The sequence below is a fragment of the Anolis sagrei genome, chromosome X (assembly GCF_037176765.1).
Source record: "Anolis sagrei isolate rAnoSag1 chromosome X, rAnoSag1.mat, whole genome shotgun sequence".
Taxonomy (NCBI): Eukaryota; Metazoa; Chordata; class Lepidosauria; order Squamata; family Dactyloidae; genus Anolis; species Anolis sagrei.
In genome coordinates this window covers 101,637,679-101,660,140 of record NC_090034.1, presented here as the reverse complement: position 1 = coordinate 101,660,140, position 22,462 = coordinate 101,637,679, and the positions used below count along the sequence as shown (strand labels likewise).

Here is a 22,462-nt window from a genome sequence, read left to right as displayed (position 1 = left end):
TTGTTGTGGTCTCGCGACTCGCGCTCGGAAGCCGTTCGCTGATTGGCTGCGACTGCGACAACACCGCGGTGCTTTCTGGGAGTCTGTGACAACTTCCGCTTTTGGGCCTTTTGTTGTTGTTGTGGTTCTCTCTCTTCGGTGGCGGCGGATGCTTCATGGAAAGCCGGGAAGGTAAATGTAGGCCCATGGAGAGGGGTTGGACGGAGAAGGGAGGCCTGAGGCCTAGTGGGGAGCGGCCTCAGGCCTCCCTTGGCCTGCCAGCGTCAGGTAACCGAGGCAACCAGGGTCCCTTTGTTATGCTCCTTCTGTCACAGAACCCGGAGCTGCCGCTGACGCCGCCACCGCCTCCTCCGCCACTAACGAAGCCGATGCGGCCGCAGAGAGGGAAGCAGCGTCCGTCTCCTCGGTGAGAAGGGAAACGGGCAGAGAATGGGCTCCTGGACCCAAATTCTGACCCTTTAACGGAGTTTTGTGGCCTATCAATGACTGATTTTAAACTTGCGCCTTATATTTGATCTGTGCTTTGTGTATTTTCATATGCATTTTGTGGGAATGTACAGAAAAACCTAGTGCAGTGAGCTGCCTGCCATAAGAGTCTGGCATTAATTGTGGTTAACGTGAGCTGGATTTTCAATCAAGGATTTATTTATTTGTCGTGTCAGGGCAACCAGTCAATTGTATTACATTTCTAACAGAACAAAACAAACAAACAGACAAAATACAAAATTTGCGAGTTTGGTAGTTGATTAAATGTCCTTTGAGCAGTATCTGGCCACTTGGAGTGCTTCTGGTGTTGCCGCATGAAGGTCCTCCATTGTGCATGTGGCAGGGCTCAGGGTGCATTGCAGCAGGTGGTCAGTGGTTTGCTCCTCTCCACACTCGCATGTTGTGGATTCCACTTTGTGGCCCCATTTCTGAAGGTTGGCTCTGCATCTCGTGGTGCCAGAGCGCAGTCTGTTCAGCGCCTTCCAAGTCGCCCAGTCTTCTATGTGCCCAGGGGGGAGTCTCTCATCTGGTATCACCCACAGATTGAGGTGCTGGGTTTGAGCCTGCCACTTTTGGACTCTCGCTTGCTGAGGTGTTCAAGCGAGTGTCTCTGTAGATATTAGAAAACTATTTCTAGATTTAAGTCATTGACGTTCAGGCTGATGCCCAAACAGGGGATGAGCTGGAGATGTCTCTGCCTTGGTCCTTTCGCTATTGGCTGCTACTTCCCGGCGGATGTCAGGTGGTGCAATACCGGCTAAGCAGTGTAATTTCTCCAGTGGTGTAGGGCACAGACACCCTGTGATAATGCAGCATGTCTCATTCAGACCCACATCCACTGTTTTCGTGTGGTGAGATGTGTTCCACACTGGGCATGCGTACTCAGCAGCAGAGTAGCACAGCGCAAGGGCAGATGTCTTCACTGTGTCTGGTTGTGATCCCCAGGTTGTGCCAGTCAGCTTTCGTATGATGTTGTTTCTAGCGCCCACTTTTTTCTTGATGTTCAGGCAGTGCATCTTGTAGGTCAGAGCACGGTCCAAAGTGACTCCCAGGTATTTGGGTGTATTGCAATGCTCCAGTGATTGTAATATCTGTCCCCAGATCATCCGGTTTTGCATATGATACACTATCCTTATCCTGTACAAACCAAAATCCCTTGGTTTACCTGGTTGAATGTTTTTAGATGACCGTATGTTTTAGTTGCTGAGACAATGGAAGGTAGCCCAAGAAAGGAGGAAAGCAAAAGGAAATAAAGGAGTCCAAGATATGAGGTAAAGGAAATCTTTGAAGCAAAACGAAGAGGGGTCAAGCATTTATCACAAACAAAAGGCCACCGATGGACATGGCGACTAGTGAACAGGATACTAAGAGACCACAAGCAGCCATTGGGCAGACTTTATACTTAATGGGACAAACTCATGGTTAAGTTATTCAACCAGGAATGGAAAAGAAAAGCACAGGATTGTATATTTTGGCAAATGGTAGATTTGCGTGAAACCCAAAGGGGTGGATCAGTAACGGGTGGCCACGGTGGTCCACGCTCTCGTTACGTCTAGGATATACTACTGCAACGCACTCTATGTGGGGTTGCCTTTGAAGACTGCTTGGAAGCTTCAATTAGTCCAATGAGAAGCAGCCAGGTTAATAACTGGGGCGGCATACAGGGAGCATACAACTCTCATGTTATGCCAGCTCCACTGGCTGCCAGTTTGCTACCGGGCACAATTCAAAGTACTGGCTTTGTCCTATAAAGCCCTAAAAGGCTCCGACCCAAATTATCTGTCGGAATGCATCTCCCCCTATGAACCATCGCGGAGATTAAGATCCTCTGGGGAGGCCCTGCTTTCTGTTCCACCATTGTCACAGGCACAGTTGGTGGGACGAGAGACAGGGCTTTCTCGGTGATTGCTCCCCAGCTATGGAAATCCCTTCCTGGTGAGATCAGGTCGGCTCCCTCCCTCCTGTCCTTTAGAAGAATGGTTAAAACTTGGCTGTGGGACCAAGCTTTCGGGACAGGGTAATAAAGCAGCAATAGGAAAGAATACCAGGCCAATTAGATTTGACGTGGATGACTAGGATGGTTTTAAATGGTCTATTTTAATATTTTGATAAATGTTTTTAATGTTTATGTATGTATATAAGAATTTGTGTCCTGGCATTGAATATTTGAGTCCCCTTTGGGGTGAGAAGGGCGGAATATAAATGTTTTAAATAAATAAATCAGTAACAAATTGGATAGGATAGGATTATTATGTTTATTTGTACCCAGCTTTTTCTCTCCAAAAAAACCCCCAAAAAAACCTCAAGGTGAACTTATGTTAAAATCAACAAATATATAAACATTAAAACAGATTTAAACATTATTGGAATTTTTTAAAAGTTACAATCAATATGCAAGTATATATTCAAACTAAAAACCAAAGCAACCCCCCCCCCCCCCCGACTTAATCCTAAAATGATCTTAACTGTGTCCTGGAGCAGAACTTCTAAGTGAAGCCTGTAAGCAAACTTTGAGCCTCTACTTTGAACAAGGTGAGCACTGAAATTAGAGATGTCAGAAAGAAGGGGGGAATAACTATCAGTCCTCAAGGAAGAGCAAGAAGCAGTTGGATCAGGCCAATATACTATTAGAATTTGTGGGAGGTGAAGTCCAAAACATCTGGAGGGAGGGCCTCCACGCCTGAGTTATATTAATATCAGACAAGAGCAAATTATCCTTCATTCCTTAATCCTTTCTTTCTTTTCATTTCAGGGTTCCGATTCTGATGACGAAGGTGGGGCTTCTGGATTGACCGAAAGTAGGTGTCCTATTTGGGGTATTCTTACACTTGTAGGAGGCTTTGGGGAATGCATACAGGCAGTCTCCAAGTTACAAATGACTCGTAGTTAAGAATGGGGGTGAATCGGGAATTCACTCCGGGAAGAGTTATTATGAGGAAAAGGTGTCTCCACTGAAGATTTCTCATCAATCCTTATTACCACAAGCCACATTTTTAAACACCCAATTCTCACAGGGGCAAAGATGGCCAAACAAACCCCACCGAAGTGTGAACCCTTCCCTATGCTATGCTGTCCCAACTTTCATACAAATTCAACTTCAGAACAAACCTACAGAAGCCATCTTGTTCATAATGTGGGGACTGCTTATATTTAGGCCCTGTTTGGAATTTGTTTCTTGAGTTGGTTCAGGGTCTAAGAATATAATATACCTAGGTGTCTGAAACCTTTGTCTCCAGGTTAACAATTCTTACTTGATTCTTTCCTTCTGGCATTGTCAAGATAGAAAAAATCCTAGTTCTAACCATTCTGTTTTACTAATCTAGTGTTTCTCCAAAACGTGGTATACAAGCCATGAGTCTGTTCCTTATTTTCATTATAGTGTATTCCACTATTATTTGAGACTGTCTTGTTTTGATTGAAGAGTCTGTCACATTTTGGAGTTTACATTTTGTGGACTTGCTAGCCTTTTTGGACTGCATAGGACAGGTGTCCTCAAACTAAGCCCTGAGGGCCGGATACAGCCCTCCAAGATCATTTACCCGGCCCTTACTCAGGGTCAACTTAAGTCTGAAACGTCTTGAAAGCACACAAAAACAACAACAACAATCCTATCTCATGAGGCAAAAGCAGGCCCACACTTCCTATTGAAATACTAATAAGTTTATATATTTGTTAAAATTATTCATTTGAATTATTGTATTGTTTTTAAGAGGTTTTTTTCACTCCAAATATGTGCAGTGTGCATAGCAATTCATTCATTTTTTTTTTCAAATTATAATCCGGCCCTCCAACAGATTGAGGGACTGTGACCTGGCCCTCTGTTTAAAAAGTTTGAGGACCCCTGGCATAGGACCTTCTTTCAAGCATGAACTCAATTGCTGAGAGCCATTGGGGCTGGTTTTAAAGATTTCTCCTTTTTTTGACAGTGGAGTTTTTGCGAAACCTCTTGTCCCGGACATTAAACTTGGGCAGCGAGAAGCCTGAAAAAGTGCTGGATGAGCTGACCTTGGAGGGAGTGAGCAGATACATGCTGACTGACAAATGTAAGCCGGTTCTCCCTTTGAGGGTGGCTTTGGATTTGGGTGGAAGGTAGTGTTGTGCCATTCTACCCCAATTCTTCGGGGTTTCTGACTTCTGTGACAGCCATGCAATGCTGAGACAAAGCGGTGCTGAGGAAAAGTTGAAACAGGCGTGTGAGCTCTGAAATTAATTTGTCCTAACTCAAAATGTGGTGGGATATAGGAAGATACTTTTCCAGAATCAATGGTTCACAATTAAAGTATGTCTCTCTTCCCTTTGCAGGCAAAAATGTGGTGTTTATGGTTGGAGCAGGAATCTCGACCGGTGAGTGTCACAGGGGAATTATTATTATTATTATTATTATTAGTGTATTCTCCTGATGTTTTGCCTTCATCTATGACTGGCATTTTCAGAGGATCTGATAGCAGTAGAGCAGGTAGATATACTCCACTTGCTTTACTACCATCAGGTCCTCTGAAGATGCCGGCAAAATGTCAGGAGAAAATGCTGCTGGAATAGTTTGTATATTTTTTTTTCTACACTATAGTAGACATTGGGCTGTTACTCTAATCTGCCATGTCTCCTTTTAAGTGACTTTCTTGTTCAAATCCTCTTGCTTCAGTAACTCCAGTATTCCCTTCCCAATATATCTAGAGCTGGTGTCAGTGTCTGGGTACATCAGAGGCGTCCTAGCCAAGGGCACCACATTTTTGGAAGGAATCTTCAGCTGTTTGAACTGCTGGTTCTTTTTCACTGTCTGAATGTATGAATGAAATCCCTTTGTACCTTCTAGCTGCTGGGATTCCAGATTTCCGCTCCCCAGGGACAGGGCTCTATGCCAATCTGCAGCAGTACAACCTGCCATACCCTGAAGCCATATTTGAGATCAACTACTTCAAGGTACTACACTGAGTCTCCTGCTTGTATCTAACATCAGCTAAATCCACTCCATTCAGATTTATTTTCCCCACACTATCAATTCTGTTTCTCTGTCTTGATTTAGAAACACCCAGAACCATTTTTTGCTTTGGCCCGGGAGCTGTACCCAGGACAGTTCAAGGTAAGCTAGAATGTTTCAGAAGTGTGATTAATTCCAAGACTAACTTTAAAACAGTTGGGTGTGGGTTCTAAATATTAAATGAATATTAATATTATTCATTTAATATTAACAATGAATATTAAAGTAGATTTTATACTTTCTTTGCAGCGTATTACAGCAAAAGTCAGCATTGCACCTAGACTGTGGAAAAATATTTGGAATTCTTATATGTTAGATAACCAGAGCTCCTTTTCCTCCTGTTGAATGGCTGAAAGTATGTGGTGTTTGAATGCAAAAGAAACGTCATGTACATTAGAGAAATCTAGAATATTGGACTGCATAAAGATGCTTTATTATTCCCAAAGGCTTTTAAAGATTTTTTTTTAATTTTTATTTTTAAAATACATACCGTACACACACAAAACATTTACAATTCCCACCACCAACATGAGGATTGTTTTCTTTTACATATTCATTTCTTTTTGAAACAATCTTTATATCTTTATCTTTATACATTTCCATCCTGTATACTATATAACATTTGTATCTTATTTCTTATGGCTTGATCTTTGAATTGTTTCATGATATAGTTCTTTACCTTTGTCCATCTTTCTTCCATTTCTCTCATTCTATTTTCATTGATTTTTAAATCATATAATTTCACATTCATAATTTTGAATTCCATTTGCTCCACCATACATTGGTACCATTTGTTAACTGTCCATTTTGATTTATCTTTCCACCCTAATACTATTACTGCTTGTGCACATTCTATTATTGCTTCTTTTATTTCCCTTTTATTTCCCGTTTCCTCTCTTTTCCCTAATACTGCCATTTCATTTGTTATGACCCACTCATTTCCTAGTATTTGATTTGACTCATTTTGTATAATCTGCCAAAAATCTTGTACATATTCACATTCCCACATCATGTACATAAAGCGCCCTTTCTGATGGCATCCATGCCAGCCCTGACTACTCCCCTTTTTATGATAGTATGCTAATTGGCAGGGTGTACGATACCATTTGTGCAATATTTTCCTCCTCATTTCTCGTACTTTGGTATTTCTTTTCATCCCTATTGTCTCTACCACATTTCTCATTTCTTGTTCCGAGATTTGTAGGCTTTTTTAGACCGTGTACATTTTCAGCCAGACTTTCTCAGCAGTGTTGACTCTGGATTTTGAGAGTTCTTTGGGCTTGGCACTTTTACTTTGAACTTCTTTTTCCTGTGATATTTCTGTCCACTCATTCTCTGCATCTAGGATGTGATATCTGTCTAGAAGAGTGGTTCCTAATAGTTGGTCTCCAGATTTGTTGGAATGCCATTCCCACAATCTCTGACCATTGGTAGTGCCAACCGAGGCTTCTAGGATTTGAAATCCAACAGCAACTGGGGACCCAGGTTTGGGAACTACTGGTTTAGATGAAAAACTTAAACTGATGCTGCTCCATCTCTTTACTTGTTGCTGCTTAAAGAGGGCAGGTGAATAAACAGCAATAGCAAGAAGAAACTATAGAACTGCAGTGTATAGACAAGCATGGGCAAACTTTGGCCCTCCAGGTGTTTTGGACTTCAACTCCCGCAATTCCTAACAGCTAAAGGACCAAAGTTGGCCCGTGCCTGATTTCGGAAGTCTGCAGGTTAACTTCCTGCTTTTTTATTGTTTAGGAGAGCAGTTTAAGCTCTTTTACTCCTTTTTCAGCCCACGGTTTGTCACTACTTCATGCGCCTCCTGAAAGAGAAAGGGCTGCTGCTCCGTTGCTACACACAGGTGAGTGAAACTGTCCTTCCTCTTGAAAAAGAGAGAGAGCGGTACACCTTCTATTATACCTGTCTTGCTACAAAAGACCGGGCCTGCAACAATTGAGAGACAGGGCCTTCTCAGTGGTGGCCCCTCGGCTATGAAACACCCTAGGGAGATCAGATCTGCTCCCTCCCTCTTGACGTTTTGGAGGCAAGTTAAAACATGGCTGTTGGAGCAAGCGTTTACAAATGCAGAGCAGCTAATATAGGAAATTGAATGATTTGACAATGGAACTGGACAATGCTTGTTAATAAGGAGACGCTAATGATGTTGTTTTTATTGCTTTTGTGGTGTTTTATACCATTTAATGTTTTAATCTATATTGTGTTTGTATGTGTACTGATTTGTTGGAAACCCCCTTGAGTCGCCGATTGGCTGAGAAAGGCGTTATAGAAATACAGTAAATAAATAAATAAACTTCCCTTTACAACGTTCTCTTTAGCGGCTGGATGAAGCCTGTCAGACCGCTCTTTATGAGTGTTTATAAGTTTTTTGTATGAAACAGTGGTCTTCTTGATGAGTGGTTTTATTAACAAAAAATCATCCTCATAAATGCACAGCAGAGTAACTTATTAGCAGCAGCGTGTCCCAGAATGATAGTCAAAAGTGATAGAAAAAACAAAAACACAGAGACCAATGTATCTGGGCCCACGTAGAGACCATCCTATGGCTTTGAAAGTTTAACTATGCCTATTGTTTGATACTCCTGGGCTTTGTACAAAGATTTAATTTTAATTACATTTGGCCTACCCATAGATTTTAAAGTGTGTTGTCTTATTTGATAATGTTTATGTTATTGTTTTATTGTTTTGTTGTTTTATATTGCTTGTATTGTTATTGCTGTATTGTTGTATTTTGGGCTTGGCCTCATGTAAGCCGCACCGAGTCCCTTGGGGAGATGGTAGCGGGGTATAAATAAAGTGTTATTATTATTATAATTATAATTATTATTATACTACATTTACTTTCAAGGTTTATCTTTATAATTTTACACATACTGAAGTTATTAAAAAGCAGGAAAATATATTCATGAAATAAGTCTCAGATTGAATTAATACATGTTTGTTTAATGAAATAAAGTATAAAATAAAATTAAAATAATAAAAATTGTAAAATAGTAGTAGAAGAAGAAGAACTTTATTTTTATACCCCGCCTCCATCTCCTCAAAGGGACTCGGGGCGGCTCACATGGGGCCCAAGCCCAAGACAGAATACAATTAAAATAAAACTACAAGAGAGGAGATTCCATCTGAACACGAAGAAGAACTTCCTGACTGTGAGAGCCGTTCAGCAATGGAACTCTCTGCTCCGGAGTGTGGTGAAGTCTCCTTCTTTGGAAGCTTTTAAACAGAGGCTGGATGGCCATCTGTCAGGGGTGATTTGAATGCAATATTCCTGCTTCTTTGCAGGGGGTTGGACTGGATGGCCCATGAGGTCTCTTCCAACTCTTTGATTCTATGATTCTATGAAAGCAATAACAATTAAAACAGCATAAAATAGCATAAGAAAAATAACTAGCAACAGCAATAACAGCAGACTAATTTTGAAGGGGGGGGGAGGAAAACCACTACGTAAACTAGTTAAAGGATAACGTGGTTTAGTAAGGTAGATGACAATGTATGACAGCATAGGAAAAATTATGGAAACAGCAAATTAACTGGATCGGTTAATATAATATAGGACATCAGATTGGATGACAATTCAAGTAGTAAAAATAGTAAGAGTTATAAAATTACCTAGATGCTAAAAATTCTCTATGGATTTGCTTTGTGAAAAACAAAAATCTTTATAGATGTCACAGTTATTGCAAATCCCAGGGTCAAGATATCTTTGCATCTATAGGTTCAACATTATTTTCCCCACTCATTTATTTTACTCAATCTCTCTATCTCTCAGAACATTGATACCTTGGAGCGGGTAGCTGGTCTGGATCATGAGGATTTGGTAGAAGCTCATGGCACCTTCTATACCTCGCACTGCATCAGCCCCACCTGCAAGAAGATGTACAGCTTGGAGTGGATGAAAGGTGGGGCTTTGGAGTGGAAGGTGGGGAGGGAGTTGTCATCCGAATGTTACCCACTCTTTCATGCGAAGCTTTAAAGAACTTATTTATTTATTTACAGTATTTATATTCCGCCCTTCTCACCTCGCAGGGTGGATTACAATGTACATGTACATGGCAAACATTCAATGCCATAGACACACAACATATATAGAAGCTATTTAACATTCCAGCTTTTTTGATTAGGGTATTCTGGCCAGCAGGGGAGCTGTTGCTTCACCGTCCATTTGTGACACCGATGAAGTACTTCCTCATTCTTTGCATGCTTGCTGGAGATTTTTATAGCATAAATTAGTTAAATTTTACCTAATTTTTCTACTTGACAGATGCAACTGTCTTTCGGGCTGCAAAGGTCGACAGCAAGCCACACAAATTGGTCGGAAGCTCACTCCGACTTGGTCTGGCTTTGAACTCATGACCCTTTGGTCAGTAGTGATCTTAATGCAGCTGACTCCCACCTAAAGATTCTAAAAGGTCTCTTTTCTCTTTCCTTTCAGAAAAGATATTTTCTTCTCTCATCCCCAAATGTGAAAAGTGTCAGAGCGTGGTGAAGCCAGGTGAGCACCTCCTTTGAAAAGTCTCTTTTAGAACTGCAAACACTCTCTTGAGAACACCTTTTGGCAGAATATTGTTTGGTTTCCATTTTGGCAGATTGGATTTGTAATTTTGTGCTAATGGCCAAGGCCAAAAGCTCAAGGCCAAAAGGCCATCTGGTGAATGGAATTGCCATCAAGGAGATTTAATCAAAACGCCAGGGTGACCCTTGCTGGAGGCTATTGCAGCCAATGTACCTCACTGGCTCTGGAATCTTGTAGGAATTATGTAGTTTTGGATTATTATTGCTTTGCATAACTTATCCTCCCTTAGTTAATCATGGAAACAGGCCCAAAGCCTGCAGTCCTGACTTGTAAAAATCAGCTTCGGGAACAACCCTGGCGTCAGAGGCTTCAGATAGATTTCTTGCATAAGCATATCATCATAGCTGTAAGGTGATATTGGAAATAGCAACCTTCCAAGCCTCCTCCAATTTATTTATGTATTTATTTACGGCATTTATATGCCGCCCTTCTCACCCCGAAGGGGACTCAGAGCGGCTTATAAGATATATATATATGCATACAATATATTATATTATTAGCATAGTACAATATCAGTATTAAATATTACTAGATTGTACTATACCATTATATTGTAATATTATTAGTAATACTGCTTTGAGTCACCCGAGAAAAGCGGTATGTAAGTATAGTAAATAGTAAATAAATAAATGTAATATAAACATATAATTATAATAGCATATTATTATTATTAGTATTATATTGCATTATATTATAATAATGGGAGCCCCCAGTGGCACTGAGCTGCTGAGCTTGTTGACCGAAAGGTCGCACGTTCGAATCTGGGGAGCGGCATGAGCTTCTGCTGTCAGCCCCAGCTTCTGCCAACCTAGCAGTTCATGCAAATGTGAATAGATCAATAGGTATCGCTCCGGCGGGAAGGTAACGGCGCTCCATGCAGTCATGCCGGCCACATGACCTTGGAGGTGTCTACGGACACTAACTGTGTGTAAATGTGTATAATTGTTAACCTATATTGTATGTACATTTTGGTTTGACTGTACCTCTTTGGTGTGGGAGAGGCTTCAGACACAGGACTCAATTTTTGTTATTGTTGTGTTATTGTTAATGTTTATTGCTATTTTCTGTTTATGAGTTTTATTTATTGTTTGTATTACTGTTGCTATTGTTTTATTGTTGTATTGTGGGCTCGGCCTCATGTAAGCCGCACCGAGTCCCTTGGGGAGATGGTAGCGGGTTACAAATAAAGTATTATTATTATTAGTAGTAGTAGTATTATATAGTATGCTTTTAGACCTCAATGTAGGTGGGTGCAATTTGTCTCCATTCAGACTTCAGTGAGTACAGTTATGCAGTGGACTATGTCTACATGCTTAAAGACATTGGACTGTGGACTGGTATGCTAAATATATATAAGAAGTTTGTTTGTAAACCTGAGATGTTATTTTTAAAGAAGACTAGATGGGCAACTTCAGCTTCAAAGAAACAACCATCCCCTGTTAACCAAATATGTTTTTGTAGTGGCATGTCTATATCCTTGACAGTTTAAAGACATGGTTCTTCAGTTTAACAGCCGAGGTACCGGTGTGCCATTACACGAATGCTTATGAAATCACTTGTTCAAAGAGTTGACTTCTAACAATGTCATGCCTTTCCTTGACTAGTGGTTTTCGAAAGGTGGTCTCTACATGTTCATGGAGATTCACATTTGCCAAACGGATGAGACATCATTTTTACCTTTTCAATAAGGTTATGGTGCACTTATTTCCAATAGCTTATGGAATTTCCAATAAGAGATGTATTATTTTATTTATTTTAGTAGAAGGGGGATCTTTGGCAGAGAAACATAGCACACCTGAAGCCCTGACAATATTAAGTCTCTTTTCCCCCTTTTTTACTCAGATATCGTGTTCTTTGGGGAAAATTTGCCTTCTCGGTTCTTCTCCCTGATGCAGTCAGTAAGTGCTTGAGTTGTTTACCTTCAGGGTTAGGGCTGTAGTAGCCACAACTGTGCCACCCCCTATAGCAGTGGTTCTCAACCTGTGGGTCCCCAGGTGTTTTTGCCTACAACTCCCAGAAATCCCAGCCAGTTTACCAGCTGTTAGGATTTCTGGGAGTTGAAGGCCAAAACATCTGGGGACCCACAGGTTGAGAACTACTATAGTATTTTTGTTTTGTTCCTAGTCTTGAAGAACAACCCTCTGACTCATTTTTCTTTGTCAACTCTGTTTGCAGGATTTCCAGAATGTGGACTTGCTTATTATCATGGGCACTTCCCTTCAGGTCCAGCCCTTTGCCTCGCTTGTTGCCAGGTAGGTGAACCTCGGTTGAATGAATATTTTGGCTGATGTTACTTGTCGAGGCATAGCCATGTTAATATTTTCCCCTGATTCCTCTTTCTCTTCCAGAGTCCCCACAAACACCCCACGGCTTCTTATTAATAAAGAAAAGACAGGGGAGGTAAGGTCAAGTTTGGTTTCCTCTTCTTTGGTCAGACCCCGAGTTCATATTTTCAACAAAAAGTTTCTCTATTTATCATGTCAGGGGCAACCAGGCAATTATATTACGTTTCTAACAGAACAAAACAAACAAACAGACACAAAACAAAATTTGCAAGCTTGGTAGTTGATTAAATGTCTTTTGACCAGTATCTGGCCACATGGAGTGCCTCTAGTGTTGCCGCAAGAAGGTCCTCCATTGTGCATGTGGCAGGGCTCAGGATGCATTGCAGCAGGTGGTCTTCTCTGCACTCGCATGTCGTGGATTCCACTTTGTGGCCCCATTTCTTGAGGTTGGCTCTGCACCTCGTGGTGCCAGAGCGCAGTCTGTTCAGTGCCTTCCAGATCGCTCAGTCCTCTGTGTGCCCAGGAGGGAGTCTCTCATTTGGTATCAGCCATTGATTGAGGTTCTGAGTTTGAGCCTGCCACTTTTGGACTCTCGCTTGCTGAGGTGTTCCAGCGAGTGTCTCTGTAGATCTTAGAAAACTATTTCTTGATTTAAGTCGTTGACGTGCTGGCTGATACCCAAACAAGGGATGAGCTGGAGGTGTCACTGCCTTGGTCCTTTCACTATTGGCTGTTACTTCCCGGCGGATGTCAGGTGGTGCAATACCGGCTAAACAGTGTAGTTTCTCCAGTGGTGTTGGGCGCAGACACCCCATGATAATGCGGCATGTCTCATTAAGAGCCACATCCACTGTTTTAGTGTGGTGAGATGTGTTCCACACTGGGCATGCGTACTCAGCAGCAGAGTAGCATAGCACAAGGGCAGATGTCTTCACTGTGTCTGGTTGTGATCCCCAGGTTGTGCCAGTCAGCTTTCATATGATATTGTTTCTTGCACCCACTTTTTGCTTGATATTCAGGCAGTGCTTCTTGTAGGTCAGAGCACGGTCCAGAGTGACTCCCAGGTATTTGGGTGCGCTGCAATGCTCCAGTGGGATTCCTTCCCAGGTAATAATCCTCAGAGCTCGGGATGCTTGTCTGTTCTTAAGGTGAAAAGCACATGTCTGTGTTTTAGATGGATTAGGGATCAGCTGGTTTTCCCTGTAATAGGCAGTAAGGGCACCTAGAGCTTTGGAGAGCTTCTGTTCAACCATCTCAAAGCTCCCTTCTTGAGTGGTAATGGCAGGATCATCAGCATAGATGAAACTCTCTGTCCCTTCTGGCAGTGGCTGGTCATTTGTGTAGATGTTGAACATGGATGGAGCAAGCACGCTCCCCTGAGGCAGGCCGTTCTTCTGTTTCCGCCATCTGCTTCTCTGGCCCTGGAACTCAACAAAAAAGTGAATGTTATAATGACACCCAAATCTTCAAAAAACACACACCTGAATCACAAGCGCCATCATGCTAAGTCTTTTTATCTCCTTGCAGAGCGACCCTTTCATGTCTCTGATGGGCTTTGGCTGCGGGATGGACTTTGAATCAGAAAAGGCATACAGGCAAGTAATCGCAGGGACCAGGGATGGAGTGGTGGGGATATAAACCAAAGGCTTATATTTTGGGGCTGGAGTCCTGCAAAGAAAAAGTACATTGTATTGTCAAGGCTTCCAAACAAAGGGAACTTGCAGTGTGTGATAAATTGGAATTCACCTCAGTGAAAGATATGCAGCTCTCTTGGTGCTTTATGGTGTCGTATCATTAGTTTTCTTTTTCCATGTCAGGAGCAACTTAAGAAACTGCAAGTTGCTTCTGGTGTGAGAGAATTGGCCGTCTGCAAGGACGTTGCCCAGGGGATGCCCGGATGTTTGGATGTTTTACCATCCTTGTGGGAGGCTTCTCTCATGTCCCCACATGGGGAGCTGGAGCTGGAGCTGACAGAGGGAGCTCATCTGCTCTCTTCCTGGATTCGAACCTGCGACCTGTCGGTCTTCAGGCCAATGAGTGACCATCACTCATAAAAACACTGAAAAACACAGCAGAAGGGACTTAAAAAACCAAAAAAGCAAAAAGACGCTACAGCACATGCGTAAAAACAACTTCTGACAAACAAAACACACAAAAGCATATCCACACACTCTTCCAGACTACAGCTCCCAGCATCCCCTAGGCCAATGTTTCTCAACCTTTCTAATGCTGCGACCCCTTAATACAGTTCCTCATGTTGCGTTGACCCCCAACCATAAAATTATTTTTGTTGCTACTCCATAACTGTCATTTTACTACTGTTAAGAATTGTAATGTAAATATCTGATATGCAGGATGTATTTTCATTCACTGGACCAAATTTGGCACAAACACCCAATACTCCCAAATTTGAATACTGGTGCAGTTGGGGAGGATTGATTTTGTCATTTGGAAGTTGTAGTTGCTGGGATTTATAGTTAACCTTCCATCAAATAGTATTCTGGACTTCACCAACAATGGAATTGAACCAAACTTGGCACACAGGATTCCCATGACGAACAGAAAATACCCGAAAGGTTTGGTGGGCATTGATCTTGAGTTTTGGAGTTGTAGTTCACTTACATCCAGGGAGCACTGTGGACTCAAACAATGATAGATCTGGACCAAACTTGACATGAATACTCAATATGCCCAAATGTGAACACCAGTGGAGTTTGGGGGAAACAAACCTTGACATTTGGGTGTTGTAGTTGTTGGGATTTATAGTTCACCTGCAATCAAAGAGCATTCTGAATCCAGCCAACTAGAGAATTGGGACAAATGTCCCACACAGAAACCCCATGACCAATAGAAAATGTGTTTTCTGATGGTCTTGGCGACCCCTCTAACACTCCAGGCCCCCAGGTTGGGAAATGGTGCCCTAGACCAGGCCCTTTAGGAGAGGAGGATGATCCAAATGCACTGCTTCCAAGCTGCAAGCTAGCTTCTCGTTGGATTTTGTTTTGTTTACTGTTCACTGAGATCATGTGTGTAAATGAGAGGAAGCCACAGGGAGGAGGGAGCAAGCTTGTATTCTGCTTCCTTGGAGACTAGGACGCGGAACAATGGCTTCAAACTACAAGAGAGGAGATTCCATCTGAACACGAGGAAGAACTTCCTGACTGGGAGAGCCGTTCAGCAGTGGAACTCTCTGTCCCTGAGTGTGGTGGAGGCTCCTTCTTTGGAAGCTTTTAAACAGAGGCTGGATGGCCATCTGTCAGGGGTGATTTGAATGCAATATTCCTGCTTCTTGGCAGAATGGGGTTGGACTGGATGGCCCACGAGGTCTCTTCCAACTCTTTGATTCTATGATTCTATGAAATTGCTTGGGTTTCTTGGAAACAAATACAAACATGTTAAATGTTGTTCACTGACTCTATTCTTTTTGGGGGGACTTTCCATCCCCATCTCTTCTCCCTCAGGGATGTGGCATGGCTCGGAGACTGTGATGACGGCTGCTATGCTTTGGCAGAGCTTTTGGGATGGAAGGTATGTGCCTTGTTATGGCATCGTTGCAGTGCAAACCAGAACACCTTGTGAGGAATTAACAAAGGTGTTCTCTTTGTACCGTAGAGAGAGCAGGTTGCCATCCATACACAAGTTGCTTCTCTATCCATCCCTAGTTTTATTTCCTTTTTTTTCACTTCCGCAGAAAGAGCTGGAAGACCTGGTGAAAAGGGAGCATGCAAGCATTGATGCCAAGTCAGGGCCGGCGGTTGGCGATGGGGCGAGCGCCTCCCGCCCTCAGGTGAAGGACCACCAGCAGAAGCCGTCCCCTAAGAAGGAAAAGCCTCCTCACCACCAAGATGAATGAAGAGCTTGGACCCGACGGAAGAGGGACCCTTTCTGTGGATGAATTAAAAATCAAAACAGACATTGGCTGAGTGATCCTTGTGGCTTGTAAAGCATTCTCGGTTGTATTCTTTCAGGGGTGGGGCCTGAGAAAAGATCGGCCCCGAAGTTTTGACTCTGGAAGTTCAGAGACTGTGACGACCTGTGCAGAGAAAGAGACCAAGAAAACACATTCCAAAAGTGTTTTCTGGCTTGGGGAGTGTTTGCCTGGAAGGCCTACTAAAGGCAGAAATCATGGCTGCAATGTTGGGGAGTTAAATTAGCAATACTAACGTTTCTTTATGATTTTAAAAAACGTTTGCTGTTAATTTGCAACTAATTAGCTAAAGGACATAGATATAATTGGGCATGATGGTGGGATGGATAAAGCAGTCTCGACTGTAACCTTCGTGCACTTATTTTGGAGAGTTAAGGTATCTGCAGGAAGGAATGCATCAAGATGATATGATCTGTCTTTTCATTCTTGCAGTGCTGTCTTTTGAGCCATTGTCTCTGTCACTTGCACTTAAGCTAGCAGAGTGGCAATTAAAATCAAGCACCTTGATACTGGAAAAGGGTGTTGTGTTTTTGTCACTGTGTGTGTCCCAGCGCCTGTAAGTATTTGCACAGATTCAAGGCTGGCTTCTTTGGGGAGCTGCAGGGTGGTTTTAAATAATACATGTAATAATATGTAATAATAATAATAGAGTAAAATAATATTTAATAATAAATGTAATTTAAATAATGCATGTAATAATATGTAATAATAATAGAATAAAATAATATTTAATAATAAATGCAATAATAATAATAATAATAATAATAATAATGTTATTATTATTTAGGCCCTGGGTGCAGTGCCTAAAGACCTTGGCCTGCACTTAAACACAATCGGCACTGACAAAATTACCATCTGCCAGCTGCAGAATAGAGTAAAATAATATTTAATAATAAATGTAATTTAAATAATGCATGTAATAATATGTAATAATAATAATAGAATAAAATAATATTTAATAATAAATATAATAATAATAATAATAATAATAATAATATTATTTAGGCCCTGGGTGCAGAGCCTAAAGACCTTGGCCTGCACTTAAACACAATCGGCACTGACAAAATTACCATTTGCCAGCTGCAGAATAGAGTAAAATAATATTTAATAAGAAATGTAATAATAATAATAATAATAAAGTTATTATTATTATTTAAGCACTGGGTGCAGTGCCTAAAGACCTTGGCCTGCACTTAAACACAATTGGTGCTGACAAAATTACTATCTGCCAGCTGCAGAATGGATTAAAAAAATAATATTTAATAAGAAATGTAATAATAATAATGTTATTATTATTTAGGCACTGGGTGCAGTGCCTAAAGACCTTGGCCTGCACTTAAACACAATCAGCTGACAAAATTACCATCTGCCAGCTGCAGAAGGCCACCTTACTGGGATCTGCACGCATTATTCGCCGATACATCACAGTCCTAGACACTTGGGAAGGGTCCGACATGTGATCCAATTCAACAGCCAGCAGAGTGTCTGCTGTGGACTCATCTTGTTGTGTTTCTAATAATAATAAAGTAAAATAATAAATGTAATAATAGAATAAAATAATAAATGCAGTAATAATAGTAATAATAATAATAGAGAAATAATATAATAATAGAGTATAATCATGTAAGTGTAATAATAAGAGTAATAAATAGAGTAAAATAAATAATAACAATAATGGTAACAGTAAAATAATGTTTTTTTTCATGTCAGGAGCAACTTGAGAAACTGCAAGTCGCTTCTGATGTGAGGGAATAGGCCGTCTGCAAGGATGTTGCCCAGAGGATGCCTGGATGTTTTGGTGTTTTGTCATCCTTGTGGGAGGCTTCTCTCATGTCCCCACATGGGGAGCTGGAGCTAATATAGGGAGCTCATCCCTGCTCTCCCCAGATTCGAATCTCTAACCTGTCGGTCTTTAGTCCTCCAGGCACAAGCGTTTAACCCATTGCACTGCTGGGGCTCCAATATAATAAATGTAGTAATAACAATAATAAAGTAAAATAATAAATGTAATAATAATAATAGAGTAAAATTATAAATGCAATAATAATAGAGAAAAATAATAATAATAATAATAATAATAATAATAATAATAGAGAAATAATAAATGTGATAGGAATAGAGTAGAATAATGTAAATGTAATAATAATAAATAGAGTAAAATAAATAATAATAATAATAATGATAACAGTAAATTAATTTTTTTTGTGTCAGGAGCAACTTGAGAAACTGCAAGTCGCCCCAGTGATTCCAGCCATGAAAGCCTTTGACAATACATAAAACAATAATTTATCCACAAGAGGGAGATATTGACATATTTGAGGGAATTAAATATATGTACACAATAACCCGAAAATTCTTTAGAAGCGGGGAAAGCCCGAAGCAGGAAGTGGCCTTGAATTGCTTCACTGTGGGCTAAGCATATTTAGTGGGTACAGAATGCTAAGACAGCGTGTATCTGTTTGCATGCATGAAATGGGAGAAAGCATGGCTGGCAGGAACCCTTAACAATAGTATTCCACACTACAACTTTGCAATTAAAAAAAAATCTTTATTTAAATAAATAATATTTACATCCAGAACACCTTCCCTGGAAAAGAAGAGTACAGGGGCTTCTTGATAAAACAAGTTTGCTCAAAAGGCTTAGTGTTTATTTATTTATCAGGAGCAAGCCAAACAGTTGTATTGCATTTTTTAATTAACAAACAAACAAACAAAACACAGATTTTGCAAGCTTGGTAGTTGATTAAATGTCCTTTGACCAGTATCTGGCCACTTGGAGTGCTTCTGGTGTTGCCGCAAGAAGGTCCTCCATTGTGCATGTGGCAGGGCTCAGGTTGGATTGCAGCAGGCGGTCAGTGGTTTGCTCTTCTCCACCCTTGAATGTCGTGGACTCCATCTTGTGGCCCCATTTCTTAAGGTTGGTTCTGCATCTCGTGGTGCCAGACCGCAGTCTGTTCAGCACCTTCCAAGTCGCCCAGTCCTCTGTGTGCCCAGGGGGGAGTCTCTCATTTGGCAGCAGCTGTTGATTGAGGTTCTGGGTTTGAGCCTGCCACTTTTGGACTCTCGCTTGCTGAGGTGTTCCAGCGAGTGTCTCTGTAGATCTTAGAAAACTATTTCTTGATTTAAGTCATTGACATGCTGGCTGATACCTAAACAAGGGATGAGCTGGAGATGTCACTGCCTTGGTCCTTTCACTATTGGCTGCTACTTCCCAGCGGATGTCAGGTGGTGCAATACTGGCTAAACAGTGTAATTTCTCCAGTGATGTTGGGCACAGACACCCTGTGATAACGCGGCATGTCTCATTAAAGGCCACATCTACTGTTTTAGGGTGGTGAGATGTGTTCCACACTGGGCATGCATACACGGCAGCGGAGTAGCACAGCGCAATGGCAGATGTCTTCACTGTGTCTAGTTGTGATCCCCAGGTTGTGCCAGTCAGCTTTCGTATGATATTGTTTCTAGCACCCACTTTTTGCTTGATGTTCAGGCAGTGCTTCTTGTATGTCAGAGCACAGTAGGCTTATCGTAAAAGACGATCAAAACATTGGCATAACTTGATAGAAAAGTGCTTCAGCACCTGTGCAGTGTATGAGGAGCTCTGCAATGTGTCTTGAATGTATAAATAAGAGATAAAGTTGGATAGAAATAATAATAATAATATTTAATTACTATATTTCTATACTGCCATTCTCAGCCCGGGGGCAACTCATGGCGGTTTACAGAACGGCACAATTCGATGCCCATAACAATATAAAAAAGCTAAAACATTTAAACATAGATAATAATTCACTACATATTAATATCAATAAAAATATCATAAAACAATAAACCTTCCGCATTTCATTACCAAATCATTATCCAGTTGCATTGTCCAGCCATTCCGATATCAGCGTTTTTCTGCTACACTGCATTTGGGAAAGCCTGCTCAAATAGCCAGGTTTTGACTCTTTTACGAAACGTTAAGAGAGTGGGGGCTGATCTAATGTCCCTGGGGAGGGCATCCCACATCTGAGGGGCCACCGCTGAGAAGGCCCTGTCTCTCGTCCCTGCCAACCGAACCTGTGAAGATGGCAGGACTTTTACCCTCATGGGAAAAAAAGCTTGAATGTTAAATAGCCTTTGTGTGTCTGTCTATATATGTTGTATGTCTATGGCATTGAATGTTTGCCATGTATATGTACATTGTAATCCGCCCTGAGTTCTGTGCAGGGTGAGAAGGGCAGAATATAAATACTGTAAACAAACAAACAAACAAACAAACAAATGGTTCCAGGGCCTGAGTTTCCCAATCCGTAGATTGTTAAGTAATTTACGAGGCCATAAACATCTCCAGAAAGCATGCAAAGAATGAGGAAATACTTCGTCAGTGTCACAAATGGATGGTGAAGCGACAGCTCCCCTGGTGGCTGGAATACCCTCATGAAAAAGCTGTAATGTTAAATAGCCCCTGAGTGTCTGTCTATATATGTTGTGTGTCTATGGCATTGAATGTTTGCCATGTATATGTACATTGTAATCCGCCCTGAGTTCCCCATCGGGGTGAGTAGGGCGGGATATAAATACTGTAAACAAACAAACTGTCGGAACCCAGATGCCTTAAAGAGCCAGACTCAGGAGTATGTCCAAAAGGAGAGTTTATTAATCCAAAGCAAAAGGGACTCATAGACAGTTAATTCAGTGTCCCTGGTCAAAACTCAAAATTTGCAACCAGTTCCAGTTCAAAAGGTAAACTGAAGCAATAATCCGGATTATCCGGAGAAAAAAATCCAGATTAAACTAAAGCGCTTCAAAAGTCACACAAAATAACACTGCAAGTAAAGGGTGAACAAACAAAGAGCCGCAAAGAGGAAGACGTAGTCAAACGAAGTCCGTGGTCGAAGTAAGCCAAGTCCAAAGTTGCAAGGTTCCAAAGTCCACGTAGGCAGCGTCGTAGTCAAAACCGGTCCAAAGTCAAAGAATGGGAAATCCACACTCACGAGAATGCAAGCCGAGTCGAAAGACACACGAACGGAAGCAGCAACCTGCAGATCCAGGACCCAACCCCAACACGAAATAGGCAGTGACAAAACCCAAGGCACGAAACCAACACTTTGCCTTCTGCAATGATTCCCCATTTCAAAGCCTACTTTAACTTACACCTCATCATCCGATGATGAGCTGACCTCCGCCCCGCCATCATCTCTTACAGCTGTCCTAGACTCCACATCTGAACTCCGACGGCCATCCCTCCAACTCCTCCACCTTTTGTCAAGACTTAGATCTCCCGAAGACTCAGCAGTATCTCCCGATTGCCAATCCCCACCACCAGAAAACCCCACAAACGTGTCAATAGACGTTGGCTGAGCACATACATCTTGAACCTCTTGTAACTTAGTCCAATCCAGTGTGTGGTCCCCATCCCCATCACTCCCAGACCCATCACTCCCAGAGACTGGGACTAGAATCCCAAAAGAGTCAACATAATAATGCCTTATGTCAACAATCCCTTTCTGCCTTGCATTAGATCTCTCTCTTGCTGCTTTTTTTTTCAGTGTCGAAGACCAAGACCACGTGAAGGCAACCGGCAGAGGTGCAAAAACCACATCCCTGCCTTTGTCTCCTCAATTGCTGCATGCGTGTGACGTTCCTTGGCTCACCTTTTCGATCCTCCTTCCGTGGTACAGACAGATCCCTTTTTTGCGGCATCTTAGGACCATCGGCATCCTTCCCATTCGCAAGGTAAGGCCTCCTGTGACCTTCAAGTCTTGTCCCAAACTTGCAACAGAGGCAAGGGGTGGACTAGATGCCCTTTGGGGGGTCCCTTTTAGATGATACCCCTGAGGACAGGGCACTATCAAAACAACACATTTGCAAGCTGTTCTGAATCATAGAATCCTAGAGTTGGAAGAGACCTCGTGGTGGGCCATCCAGTCCAACCCCATTCTGCCAAGAAGCACGAAAATTGCATTCAAAGCACTCCTGACAGATGGCCATCCAGCCTCAAGTTAAAAGCCTCCAAAGACGGAGCCTCCACCACACTCCGGGGCAGAGAGTTCCACTGCTGAACGGCTCTCACAGTCAGGAAGTTCTTCCTAATGTTCTTTTGCTGTAGTTTTTAATCATAGAATCATAGAATCCTAGAGTTGGAAGAGACCTCATGGGCCATCCAGTCCAACCCCATTCTGCCAAGAAGCAGGAATATTGCATTCAAATCA

The 22,462-nt window shown here is 41.9% G+C and overlaps 2 protein-coding genes across 3 annotated transcripts in view; both read left to right on the top strand.

Annotated features, from left to right (window-relative positions):
- The first annotated feature begins 62 nt into the window (after positions 1 to 62).
- LOC137094723 (NAD-dependent protein deacetylase sirtuin-2-like) lies at positions 63 to 16,782 on the top strand. Of its 2 annotated transcripts, none has more exons than XM_067461004.1 (16): positions 63 to 171; positions 315 to 406; positions 3,239 to 3,284; positions 4,413 to 4,529; positions 4,789 to 4,830; positions 5,300 to 5,406; positions 5,510 to 5,566; positions 7,251 to 7,319; positions 9,249 to 9,378; positions 9,912 to 9,971; positions 11,895 to 11,950; positions 12,228 to 12,304; positions 12,401 to 12,452; positions 13,865 to 13,932; positions 15,799 to 15,865; positions 16,029 to 16,782. In XM_067461004.1, the coding sequence occupies exons 1-16, from the start codon at positions 156 to 158 to the stop codon at positions 16,188 to 16,190; spliced, it is 1,218 nt and encodes a 405-aa protein (XP_067317105.1). In that variant the 5' UTR covers positions 63 to 155; the 3' UTR covers positions 16,191 to 16,782. The 2 variants fall into 2 exon arrangements, with proteins under 2 accessions (XP_067317105.1, XP_067317104.1); XM_067461003.1 differs by having other exon boundaries at positions 74 to 171; positions 285 to 406.
- A 4,016-nt stretch (positions 16,783 to 20,798) lies between these two features.
- The window catches only part of LOC137094956 (ras and Rab interactor 2-like), a 33,257-nt gene continuing 31,593 nt past the window's right edge, over positions 20,799 to 22,462 (top strand). Inside the window, exon 1 of the mRNA XM_067461002.1 lies at positions 20,799 to 21,986. The gene's annotated coding sequence lies outside the window, so the exon portion shown is untranslated. The remainder of the gene's footprint in view (positions 21,987 to 22,462) is intronic.